Source organism: Stegodyphus dumicola, chromosome 5 (assembly GCF_044657685.1).
Source record: "Stegodyphus dumicola isolate Sdum_Otavi_A_Nest chromosome 5, ASM4465768v1".
NCBI lineage: Eukaryota > Metazoa > Arthropoda > Arachnida > Araneae > Eresidae > Stegodyphus > Stegodyphus dumicola.
The window spans coordinates 129,125,606-129,139,466 of record NC_140772.1 but is presented as its reverse complement, the minus strand read 5'-3'; the positions used below and the strand labels follow the sequence as shown (position 1 = coordinate 129,139,466).

The following is a 13,861-nucleotide window of genomic DNA, read 5'->3' as shown; positions in this document are numbered from 1 at the left end:
AAAAGAAAGTTAAAGCAAGATTTTTTTTTTTTTTTTAACAAAGAAACTGATTCTGAAGACAAAAATCTTTTATCAAGTAATGAAAATGATTTGGACTTGGATACAGATATTTGTTTTGAAAGTTCAGAAGATTTTAGAAGTGAGATATACCGCTTTGTGTACCATTCCATGTTTCAGTCTATCAATCATAAGAGTGTTTTTAAGTAAATATATACATTTAAATTAAATTTCTGATTACTATAATATTATATTGTAAATTATTGATTTTTAAATAAATTACCTAACACGTCTTGTTAGGTTTAAAAAATTCAGTACTCAAACATATTTACAGACTAATAACATCTGAAAATATAAGAGAAAGTAACAAAGTATTGCTTTCATTAAATTTATTATAGAGAATAATATAATGTTTTTATTATTTTCTTAAAAATCAGTGTAAAAGAGTAACTTTGTATAAAGATTCATACATAATTTTCCTTTCAAGAAGGACTCTATTTTTCACCCTCACAGATAGCAGCATTTAACAAAGCAAGTGCCATGTGCTCCCATCATGACTAATAGATATAAGTGCATATTTGGGAAGATAGAATTACTTAATCTTGCAACTGACAAAGGGTAAGTATTGAGAGCATCGAATACCTGAATTGATAAGAACATATAAAAAGAGTTTTAAGAATAAAATACTTATTAAAACTAGTAAAATGCTAATATTAAAGTGAAATGTTAATCAATATCAACTATCTTAAACAAAATTAAGCTAGCAAACAGCAATGTATGAATTATAATAAAGCAGATAAATTTGTATTGGGGGGAGGAAGAAATAAGTACCAGCATATAAAATAAACAGGAAATTTATCAATAATTTTTGTTCTAACATTCCCAAAATTTAAATGCATTTCAAAAATACTATGCTATATTCTAATGGTAATAAATGCTATATTCTAATGCACATTTTTCAAATTAAATCTGTAAATTAATGTTAAGAATTGGGATGAGGAATTCTTTTGTGTTGGAAAAGGATACTTATATATTCAACCATACATGAAATATTATCAAACTTAATAACTATTATCGCGAAAGATCTCCTACCTCAAAAACTGTAACAGTAACCTGGCAAAGAACTCTTAAGTTTTGATTTGAATGTAGTGCATAGAATTTTCGCTGTATATACTGTGTTCTGTAAAAATGGAAAAAAGGTGTTTGTAACTTTAATTGTTTTATTAAATGCTTTCAAAATATTAAGTCGTTCCTGCGAATATGGATGAACCCTGGATTTTACCAATTTAGAAAGTAATGTTCACCATCAAAGAATTCGGACATCCAAAACGGAAGTAAAACTCAACAAAACTAAAACCTCAAGGTGAGTAATCTGTGTTTATTTATTGAACTATTTTTGGAAAAACTATAACTAATACCTTAACTAACAACTTGTATTACTTTATTCTATGTATTTTATATTAATTCATTCTATGCATTTTATATTAGTTCTAATTCAATTGTATTGTATTTTCTATCTCATGATGCAGCAATTTCAATCATATATTACAAAGCAGATGATGGGGTACAGAAAATTATGACAGAAAAGAAATTGTATTTATTATATATAAATTTAACATAAGATACATAAATGTATGCTCAGTAAGGCGAGATTTTAAGACTTTCTGATGCTTATGCTTCTCAATTTACTGAAGCAATGTTTATCAAACTTTCTTTCAAGTGGCAATCACTTTTAAAAATTAGAATGTTCAGCAGACCACCTTACTCTTACTTCCTTCAAAAGTTATTTTTTAGAATATGTTACTAATAGAATACTTATATTTTCAAAATAAAATTAGTTATAATTAATTTAATTTTATATTATCATTAATCAATTTTAAAGAAAAAAAGTTATGTTTGTTACACATCGACCTAGTTTCACTTAAAAAAAATCCCAGAATTGCACAAATGGCACTGTGCACTCTCTTGACTTTATCCATGTACACATCGACATATTTTCACTTAAAAAGTCAAAGAACGTTGACAAAAATCCAATTCTTCTTACTCTTGTAAAAAGCGCCAAACAAATAAGTGAGCGATTCTGCACTTTAGCCTTTGTTCCTTTGTTTTTATGAGTTAGTAATGAAACCTCTTTCTTACACAGCAAACAAATTGTATTACAGTTTTTAAAGCACCATTGTATGATTCACTAAGTTCAGTTTTCACTGGTAATGACATCCAGACATTAGCCACACCATCTACTTGAAATTAAATTTTAAGGTAAGGTTTGGTTTATTTAATTACATCAAAGCCTCGAGGACTATCTGTCTAGGGGAAGGGATGCCTTCATGGAGGATTTTCTATGGGAAACTGGCTCGTATACACGTTACACATGACGAAAACCATGAAAATGACCAGGAATCCAGCCCGATCGTAGGATTCGAACCTTGGAAAGAACTACAGTGTTCAGCCACTATTAAATTTTAAGTCATTTTAAGTCCAGTATTCAATTAACTGTTCACTTTATATAACAGTTTGTTATTTTCAAAATCAGAATGAAAGTATTAAGAACCATGAAAATTTGTTACATTTTCCACTTAAAATAAGTTTCAAATTGTGACCTCAGAGTTTTGAGATGCAAACATATATCATTGCACAATTCTTTTTTAATAATGGTATAATTTTCTACTAAAAATGTTATAAGGTTGGAAATATGAAAGATTCTTCTATTTTACACAACTAATCCCCAAACAAAGTTTCTTCTGAATTCCCTTTAATTTTTTGTATAAAAGAATTGCTCTGTAGTATGTTTAATTGATTTTATTTTGAAAATATATATGAAAGAACAGAAAAGCAGACTTGAAGGACTACTTATTGTCCACAGACCACACTTTGAGAAAAATTATATTAATACATGAAATAATTTAATAATTTAATTATTACATTATTTCATGTATAAATATTTATATATTAAAGAATGAATAACATAAACATATTTTATTAAAAAATTCTTCCAAGTGAAATGAAAATTTTGCATGAAATTCTGATCACTCATTACAATCTAAGCCCAAAAACCAATATCAGGTAGTGCTAAAAACAATTACAGGTATAAACAGAATAACAGAACAAACCTTAAAATAAATATTGGGTTTTTCTTTGTTCAATCGTATGCCTACAGTTTCCAGCTCTTTTTCAAGAAGTTGCCTACACAAAAAAAGAATTTTTTTAAATGACTAGCTTGTAGCATATGACACAAAATAAAAATATACAGTTTCACACAAATTTCATACATTAATAATAAAATGAAAAAATATAAAATATATTATACAGTATTTTGTTATAAATACTTGAAATTAATATGAATTTACTTAACAAACTAGCAATATAAAGGTGTCCCATGAAAAGAAAATTATAAAACAAGAAAGAACTTTTAATATATGATGGGACCATTATGTGAACATACATCATTTACTATTATAAAGAAGGTTGTACAGTTGCAAACTACTTTAAGTACCCAAAACCAAACCTGACTTGCAAATTAAAATTCATAATAATTTGCCTTGCTTGGCTAAGTTTTTTGTTTTGTTAATGTAATCACTATATAACTTAGGCAGCCATCTAATTGCCAAGCATTGTAATTTATGTTAACTAATGCTTCTGTACAAACTTCTATTAATATTTTTGGTACTCTTCCGTTTTGCCGGCGCAAGCGATAAAGTCACCAATAATGGTACAACCGATGCCAAACGGTATATTCTCGCTGGTAACCTTTTACGCCTCATTTTCAAAACAAGTCACAGTGTTTTCTTATCAGATTGATTGTTTCTTTCAATATTGGCATATAATTACATAGAATTTTTATCAGTTAGTTCAGTTTTATGTCTAAAGCCATTTTCGGTAATTGAGTCAATTAGGATGCAATCACAGCGCTTACTCGAAGCCGAAAATATAGAAAAGGTAAAGTCAAGGGTTAAATTCATCCATTCTAATGAGAATGCATTAGCGAAGTAAAGCACTGCAGTTTCACATAATTTCTGAGTAAGCTATTCGTGGGCATTGAAATATTGCTTGCATTTAAACTTGTGTTCCAAATTAAGATTTAACTTGAAATTAATGTAGATAATTACTGAGAGCATTAGATTTTTGTAGAGTAGTTTACGTGAGATGAGATCACGTGGGGTCACATGATACGAACAATCGAATCAGGATGTTGAACCATGAAAGCATAGTAAATTCCTTAATTAATGTCTTTTTACAAATTTATTGTCTTTATTTATTGGATTTTTATAAAATTTTAAGCGATATTAAAATGTTTATGCCTTCAAAAAAAGAATTCTTAAAACTAAAATTTTTTTAAATATTTTTTATGTGTATACTGTATGTTGTCGCCAATAAAGTCTGCTTGGCGAGATTTGCGCCGGCAAAACGGAAAAGTACCATATTTTTTTATTAAATATCTGTTATGTTTAATTTCCATCATTATCCTTTAGTTTTGATGACTAGTGTATATTTACTTGCATATTTCTCCTTTTTGTGAATCTCCCCTATCTAGTACTTAATTTTCAACTTCCTGTCTAAATTCAGAAGACAAATCCTTCACATGAATTACCAATTCCTATAATTTCTCAGACTGATAGTCTATGTATTTCAAGGCTGCTCCCAACTTTTTTAAATCTAGCCAAGACTATTCATTTTCCTTTACGATGCAGAAAATGGAATAGACAAACTGCAAGGAGAGTTCTTAAAAGATTCAGTATTCACGAATTTGGGAGCAGTACATACAGAATTACAGAAAGGCACTTCAATAAATATCTACCAATAAGAAATTTAAATATCTCAGACACCCAACATTTTTAATGTGAAAGAGTTCCACAGTTTTCTGACTATGTAAGTTCAACAAAGTATGTATACAATAGCTTCAGTAAGATTGTTGTACTGAATTATGTTATTTATCTTCATCACATGAAAATGTGATGGAGATTAATAACTGGGCTTCAGTTATATCATATGCTGAAACCACACTGTGGTACAGGTAGCCCTCCTACAACACAGCATCCTGTAACATGGTTTTGCTATAACACGATTCATAAATTGCGAGAACTCTCCTACAACACAGTTTACCTACAATGCAGTTTCATGCTAACCCAATAAGTAAATTGCCTAAGCAATCCGAAGAAATTTAACGAACTCCACATGAAGTTTTTCCATACTGAGCAAAGCACCCACACAGTCAGTTAACAGATAAGAATCCTTCTTTTGTAAGTCTTGCCAGTTGTCTTCCAAGATCCGGTTCCCATAAAAAAAAAAATGTCCTCAGCGTGAGAAGCAGTGTGGTGGAGAGCAACGGTTGAATTCTTAACCGGTAAACCAGTAACGGAGAAGAATCGTTTCCTTTCATGACCTTCAAAACACAATAGCTGAATAGAAACAATACTCAGTCTCAAGAGAGCACAATCACCAGATAACAATAAAGAAACCTCACTACTGCAGAAGATGAACAACATGAGGTCACAATAAGAGCTCAAAAAGGCATAACCTGCACATTCAGCTTCCAAAATTCAAATCCTCATCTCCGTGGCTCGAAAACAAAAGTGTCTCACGCTGCTGGTCAGCAATCTGTGACGAGCCATGGTGTGTTAAAGAATAACTTTTTTGTCTTTAAGACATTGAGTTTCAGTCCCAAAGCATGTCTAATAAAGATTTAAAAAAACGTAATGTTTAAAAGGAAATTTATTTCTTTAGAAGTAAAGGTACCAATCTCGGATCATCTTTCAAAAAAGAAAAGGCATCTCACATTGGAAAATTCTTATTTGAATGAAGCAACAGTGTAGAGAAGTGCAGTTGCTGCAGGATCTTCAACATCCGCAAAACGTGCAGCTCACCCCCAAGCACCAATAATTGAGAAGCTGCAAAAGGCACTCTGCATCTGGATCAATGATAATTGTCAAAAACGATTTCAATTGGATGGTGATATCATTAAACAAAAAGAACTCAAAATTTACAAGCACCTTAAAGAAAATGGAGAATCCTCCGTTGACCCAGATTTTACGGCAAGTAAAGCTTGGTTCGTAAATTTCAAAAATCATTTTGCAATTCATAGCATAAGAATTCAAGAAGAACCAGCATCGGCTGATTATGAAGCTGCTAGGACGTATCCTAAAAAATATTCAGAATATTTTAGAAGAGCAAGGATACACATCAGATCAAGTTTTCAATGCCGACAAAACTGAGCTTTGGTAAAAAAAAATTCCTAGAAGAACCTTTATATCGAAAAAAGAAAAAACTGAACCCGAATTTAAGGTGTACATTTAAAGATTCAGTTATAAGGTGATCATTTAATGCATTTAAAGATCATCTAACACTACTTTTGTGCAGTAATGCATCAGGGAACTTTATGGCAAACCCCTTTAGTTTACAGATCTTTAAATTCTCGTGCACTTAAAGGCATAAATAAGAATACAGTCAAAAGTCGTTAATTCGGACACCCATAATTCGGAATGATCTATAATCCGGACATCAAAACTAAAAACTTTCTGCGCATGCGCCGTGTTGACACATGCGCAGAGGCGTTCACGCGTGCGCGTAAGACCTTTTACAACTGCGCATATGAGTGTGCGCAAGTGCAGAATACGTTTTCGCGTGCACATTTTATGTATAATGGACGTATAAGCTAAAATTATCTAATTATCTATTTCAGTTAATGTTGATGATTGCGTTGTTCCTTAATTTTCGAATTGCATCCGGCTTATTATTTTTTGCAGACTGTAAGAGCAATTTTATAAAAGTAAGCTTAAACTTTCGATTATATCAAATAGAATTTCCGATATATATTTGTTAATATGTAAAGGATCTAAAGCGAAAGTATGTTTTGAAATCCGAAATCTGTTTATCAATTTCACGCTGCTCGGCGGCGGGCGCGTAATGAATTGGAAGTTGATTTGTCAGCACTATCCTTATCTTCAGCGCAGATGTTTTTATTTTATTTGGCTTATAATTCCTTACCAAATGTAGTATTTCATCTCGATATGCTCCGTCTTTGATATGATTTAAAACAAGTTCTTCGTCATTATAATTCACTTCCGATAGCGAAGAAAAGTGACAGAGGTTATTGAAAACAAAAAAATTTCGATTGACAAATTAGTCGGTGTTCTTGACACAGCAATTATAGGACTTGAACGGCGGAACTTTGTAACTGAACAAGAAATTATGTCTGTTTAATAGAATTAAAGAGAAAGTATTATCACATGAAACGAAGCAAAACTTAAACAACTTACATTGAAAGAAATGTTTAATAAAGTAAACAAATAAATATTAAGCTTTTTCTTTTTGCAAATTTTGATACCCTTTAGATCATAATTGTTCTTTATTTCATAAATTACGGTTTCATATTTTTAATTTTAGAATTTCTGCATGCCATCTTACGAGATTTAAACTGATGATCTATAATCCGGAAAATCGATAATCCGGAATCGCCGAAGTCCCGACGAGTCCGGATTAACGACTTTTGACTGTACCTTACCGGTATAGTGAAAAGCAAAGACAAGAGCTTCGGTAACTGAAAATTTATGACTGGTTTTTAAATTGTTTTGTGCCAGACATTGAACATTATATAAGGCCAAAAAAAAAAATAGAGTTGCAAGGCGCTATTACTATTAGATAATTCTCCACATCACACACAAGATTTGAATCATCCCAGTATCAAAATACTGTTCCTGCCACCTAACACTACTTCGTTACTCTAACCATTGGATCAAGATATTATTTATACCTTTAAAACACATTACATATGAAAAGCATTACAGTGGATTTTAGATGTAGCCAATTCAAAATCATTTAATGTAATGGAAGCTTAAAAGAAACTTTCAATCAAGCACTGTATCAACATCATATCTTTTTCACTGAATGCATCAACATTAAATGCATGTTGGAAGATGGTATGGCCCTCTTCATTTGAAATAGAAAATGTGTGTAAAGAGCTACATGCCATATTTATGGGCGCGAACATTAAAAAATCATAAAGCATTGTAATATTAGTACTAGAATTCTTCTATAGCAGAAACTTGCAAATAAAATTTTTCCCTCCTGTCTGGCAGATGGTTTGTCAGCAAACATGACTTTAATTGATGCCAAAATACACAAAATATAAATTAACTAGTCAAAGATCGAGAGACCATTACATTTTATTGCTTATGCCTTCTTTTCTCCTCCTTCTTCTTCCCACATCACCCCCCCTTTTTTAACCAACTTTAATATCTTATTATTTTGATTAATTTTAATCTTAAATATAATGTTTATGTTTTCTAAAAAAAGAATCAAAAATGGATCAACCCAAATTCATTCTCATTTCCGGAGAATGTTCTGAGAATCCTCACGTAACATAACTATTTCACACAAAACAGTTTCCCAAACCTAACATTCCCAAAGTATCCCATTTATAAGCCTAATAAATATATGCTTTAAACTGCATGATTAAAGGTCAGGGTAATCTCTACTAATATGTATTTATACAGGGCAGCCAGTTTTTGGAGGTGGCTTAATAGGCTTAAACTATACTATTAATATGCAGTATTAAAAGCAGATAATTAATTAGAAAAAGATTTATTGAGAGGTAAATTAATTAGGGAAAGGCATAGTACACTATTTCATAAGATGGCAGAACTCCTAGGACAGTCTCCTAAGAGTGCCCAATTGCTTCGTAAGGAATTACTGTAGTCTCCAATATGTACTCTTGTGCTGTAAATGGTATGTCCAAGTAGCAAGTGCAAGATACATGGCTTGAATCCCACAGACAGCAAAATTAATTTATCACATTTCTTATTTCCAAAAATCTATAGCCTTTAGAGTGGCATTTACAATAAAATATTGTAGATGATAACTCTACACTACCTGGATCTGTTGAATTGGGTTTAATGATTTTCTTTAGTTCTCTTTAAGTGAGGAAGAATGTAAAAATATTGCATTTTTCTAAGCAAGATCTTTTGGTGTAAGTGATTAACAAATTTAGTTAGCAAGTAGAAGAGGTATGGTTTGAATCTTGGTGAGAGCACAGTTAATTTATCATACTTGCTGCTTTCAAAATCCTAGTCATCACTACAGCTTTTACGTTCAGGCTACTTAGAAAGTGACACTACTTGTGCATTTGTGGACAAAATGGAGAAAAATTAATTTCGAATGTTGATCAAACATTGTATTTAATGGGCAAAAACACTATCCTAGCTCAGCAATGGCTTGAAAAAAATGTTATCCAGGCTCTGCTCCATTAAAAACAACCATTTGCTGTTGGTATGCTGATTTCAAGTGCGGTCGCACGGATACAAATGATGTGGCACGCTCGGGTAGGCCAAATGAAGCAGTCACTCTGGAAAATGTGAAACAAGTGTTGAAAATTGTGATGAATGACCGCAAAGTGAAAGTTCATGAGATTGCAGAGATGGTAAACATATAAACTGGAAGTGCATATACAATTTTACATGAAAAGTTGGGTATGAAGAAGTGTTTCCAAAAATAAGTGCCTCCTGTCCTCTCAATGGAACAAAAGCAATGAGTCGACAATTCACAGAGCTGTTTATCACTGTTTACTCACAATAAACAAGATTTCTTGAATCGGTATGTGACAACGGACGAAACATGGATCCATTATTTCACTCCGGAGTCAAAGCGGCAGTCAGCTGAGTGACGCGCAGTCGGTGAAAGCCATCTGAAGCATCCAAAAACGCAACAGTCAGCTGGCAAAGTTATGGCATCAGTGCTGTGATGTGCAAGGTATAATTTACATCAACTACCTTGAAAAGAGAAAATCTATCAATAGTGCCTATTACAGTGAGTTAATGGTGCATCTGAAGGACGAAATCGTAAAAAAACGACCACACAGGAAGAAGAAAAAATTGTCTTCCATCAATACAATGCCCCGTACCATAAGTCAATGCAAACACTAGTTACATTGAACAAGTTGGGCTTCACTCTGCTTCCCCAACCACCATACTCACCAGATCTAGCCCCCAACGACTACTAGCTGTTTGCTGATCTCAAAAAGATGCTTCAGGGGAAAAGATTTGGTTCGAATAAGGAAGTCATTGCTGCCACTGAAGCTTGTTTTGTGGACAAGGACAAACAGCTTTACAAGCATGGTCTTGAAAAGTTAGAAAAGCATTGGAATGATTTCATAGCTCTCTATGGTGATTATGTTGATGAATAAATGTGAATTTTACGAAATGGATGTTGTTTTCTTAGTTAGTCATGGGATTTATTGAACAATGTGTTATTATATATATATATATATGTAGTATCTGGAAGTGCGACACAACCACCAGAGGGCCTCACCGATGCGCCAGCAGCGAGGTGAAAGAGGAGTATGACAGAGACTCTTCTGCTATCCCATGCGAAGGTGGTGAGATGTCTGTCTGCATGTGAAGGTGTAGAATAAGGAACTGTAGTTTTCCACGCGAAGGTGGTAAATTGAACTGTTTAATACATCAGCAAGTGCGAGTAGGCACTAATCCGTTATGTGATGAGACTGGTAAAACTATACAGAATCCTGTTTGTATCAAACGGCACTTGTATTTAATCTAATTTGTACCTTTTCTGATTATCTTTATTAAATGTTCTGTGGTGTGGAAAACAACGTTGGAATTGTTATTTAGCATCTTCAACTCCCCCACTACAGAAAGTCTGGGGGCCTGTCCGAGATATTTGGATACTTCATACTTGGATACTTCAGAGAAGGTACTGTGAAAACTTTGCTTTATTTCTTTCTAGAAGATAGTGATACTTTTGTTTCGTTTTTAAAATGAGTTTCCTAAATAATTTAAAGAAAAGTGATTTAATAGTAATTGCGGAACAACTTGGACAGACTGTTCCAGAAAATGCTAAAAAAGCTGACATTAGAAAAATTATCGAAAATTCTGATGTTTTCAAAACGAACGTTGAATTTGTTCGTGGCGTCGTCAAGTCGATCACAGAGGATCGGACGCTTAAAACAAGTAATGAGAACACTATCTGTTAGAGATCGAACATCTTAAATTAGCTCAAATTGAGAAGCAGATTGAATTAGAAAGTTTAAAATCACAATCATTATCGAGTGATAGAAGAAACGCGCAGACTAGTGTTGAAGATATTATTAAAAGCGTCAAAACACTAACTATAGCTGTACCTCAGAAAGCGGAAGCTATGCATTTGTTTTTTCAGTCACTTGAGAAAGCTTTTACTACTAAAAGTGTACCAGTGGAGTTAAAATCAGAAGTGTTGATTAATATATTAGGTGATAAATGTAATAATGTTCTAACGCATGTTTCTGAACAAGAAATCGCGGATTATGATAAATTAAAAGCTCTAATCTTGAAAGAATTTCAGCCAACACCGCGTGAGTGTTTGAACAATTTTAAAAATGCGCAGAGACATTCATCTGAATCGCATGTTCAGTTCGCATCTCGACTCAGTGCAACTTTGAATTATTATTGCAAGTTAAGAGAGGTAGATGACTTTAAGAATCATTGTATCTGATAAGTTGTATGAAACTCTGGATTCTAAAACAAAGGAACATATTAGTGTTCAGGAGGGTCAAAGTTGGTACCCACCTAATCAATTGGGAAGAGAATGTGATTTATTTTATTCATCCAGGGGTAAATCTTTAGTTGATACCAGTAACACACGAATCGAAACTCCAGAAAATAAAAAGCTTAATTTTTCCAAAAACAATCTTAGAAAAGCTCAGAGCAATTTCAAGGATTCAGGGAAATTTGTAAATCAGGGTAGTAGTAAACCAGAACGTATTTGCTATGTATGTGGGAGTAAAGGGGAATTATTTCATTTTGCGAGAAATTGTCTCAAACGGTTAGAAAAGGAGGAGAATTTGTCTCCAAAAAAGGTATCTGGGTTAGAGATTGAATCGGATAATGCAGCTAGAAATAAGTTAGAATTTATTGAACTGTTGATTGATGGTAAGAAAGTAAAATGTTTAATAGATTCTGGAAGTGAATTGATAGTTGTAAAGGAATCTCTTTTTCCGAATAAATTATCAAAAGGATATATAGAACTCAAAAGTTTGATAGTTGTAAAGAAATCTCTTTTTCCGAATAAATTATCAAAAGGATATATAGAACTCAAAAGTTCGTTTGGTCACATGGTTAAAGTTTATTTTTTCTTTATGCGAAAGCAAAAAAGAAAAAGAGATAAAAGCAGGGATGGTTGATGAATTGATAACAGACTGTATTTTCCCCCCTTCCTGTCTAAAAATGATCTGTTGTGACCAGGTGATGATTGCGCAATATGAAAATGATTCCGTCTCTTCGGAAAGGAATCTTTTGTCTTTTATTTCTGCAGCCATTGAGGCAGACAGCGAAACAGATTTATGGCATATTAAAGATGAAGAATTACGCAATACTGTTTCCACTCTTATTAATGAGTATAAACCGTTAGAAAAGCCACGCAGTACAGACTTAAAAATGAAAGTAATATTAAAAGATAATATTCCAGTTTCTCAGCATTCGAAGAGAATTCCTTTTGCTGTTCAAAAAATTGTTGATGATCAAATAGATGAATGGTTAAAGGATGGGATTATAAAGCCGTCGTGTTCAGAATATGCTTCGCCAATTGTTTTGTGTAGAAAAAAATCGGGGAAGACACGGATTTGTGTTGACTTCAGGCAGTTAAATAAAAAAATAGTTAAGGATTCTTTTCCTATGGGACAAGTAGAAGAAGTTTTAGATCGTTTGGGTGAAGCAAAGGTTTTTTCGACATTAGACTTAAAAAATGGGTTTTTTCATGTTCCAGTTGAGGAAAACTGCACTAAATATTTGGCATTTATTACTCACGCAGGCTTGTACGAATTTCTAAAAGCACCTTTTGGTTTGTGCACGTCCTCTAGTGTGTTCCAAAGATTTATTTATAATGTGTTTAGAGATTTAATTCGGGATGACACTGTTGTTACTTACATGGATGATTTTATTATTCCAGCACGAAATGAGAAAGAAGGTTTAGAAAAGTTGAAACGTGTTTTAGAAGTAGCCAAAGAATATGGTTTGGAGATTAATTTTAAGAAATGCCAATTTTTGAAAAGAAAAATAGAATTCCTCGGGTATGTTATTGAGGATGGTACAATTCGCCCCTCTACTGAAAAAACCAGGGCTGTTGAAAATTTCCCGGAACCCAAAAACCTTAAGCAGATTCAAAGTTTCTTAGGCCTTACTGGGTATTTTAGGAAATTTATTGCCATCTATTCAAAAATAGTGAAACCACTAAGTGATCTTCTTCGTAACGGAGCAGAATTCAAATTTGGGCCTGAGCAAAAAGATGCATTTAATAAATTGAAAGAACTTTTATCGACAAGTCCGGTTCTTCATATTTTTAAACAAGGAGCACCATTAGAATTGCATACAGACGCAAGCAGTCATGGTTTCGGCGCTGTATTGCTACAAAACTCAGATGATGGACAGTTACACCCCATTTACTTCATGAGTAAAAAAACGAGTCTCCAACAAGAGAAGCTATCTAGTTATGAGCTTGAAGTTTTAGCTATAGAAGCTCTAAAGAAATTCAGGAATTACCTTTTAGGATCTAAGGTCAGGATAGTTACGGATTGCGATGCTTTCCAGAAGACCATGTTTAAGAAAGATCTAACTCCTAAAGTGGCGAGATGGGCGTTACTTCTAGAAGAATTTGGCTATGAAATTGTTCACAGATCTGGGCAACAAATGAAGCATGTGGATTCATTAAGTAGAAACGTAGTCATGATGGTTACTTGTTCTCAGGGAGAAATTACAGCCAAAATTGCAGCTGCGCAAAGAAGTGATGAGCGTCTCCAGTTGCTAAAATCCTTAGTCGAGCAAGGACTAAAGAAAGATTTTATAGTGAAAAATGGAGTATTATACAAGTTCGACAGTGGTCGTGA

The 13,861-nt window shown here is 32.9% G+C and overlaps 1 protein-coding gene across 1 annotated transcript in view; it reads right to left on the bottom strand.

Moving 5' to 3' along the window:
• Positions 1-13,861, bottom strand: part of LOC118183919 (developmentally-regulated GTP-binding protein 2) — a 100,105-nt gene that overhangs the window by 36,351 nt on the left and 49,893 nt on the right. Inside the window, exon 7 of the mRNA XM_085817059.1 lies at positions 3,108-3,180. Coding sequence (XP_085673185.1) covers positions 3,108-3,180 — 73 coding nt within the window. The remainder of the gene's footprint in view (positions 1-3,107; positions 3,181-13,861) is intronic.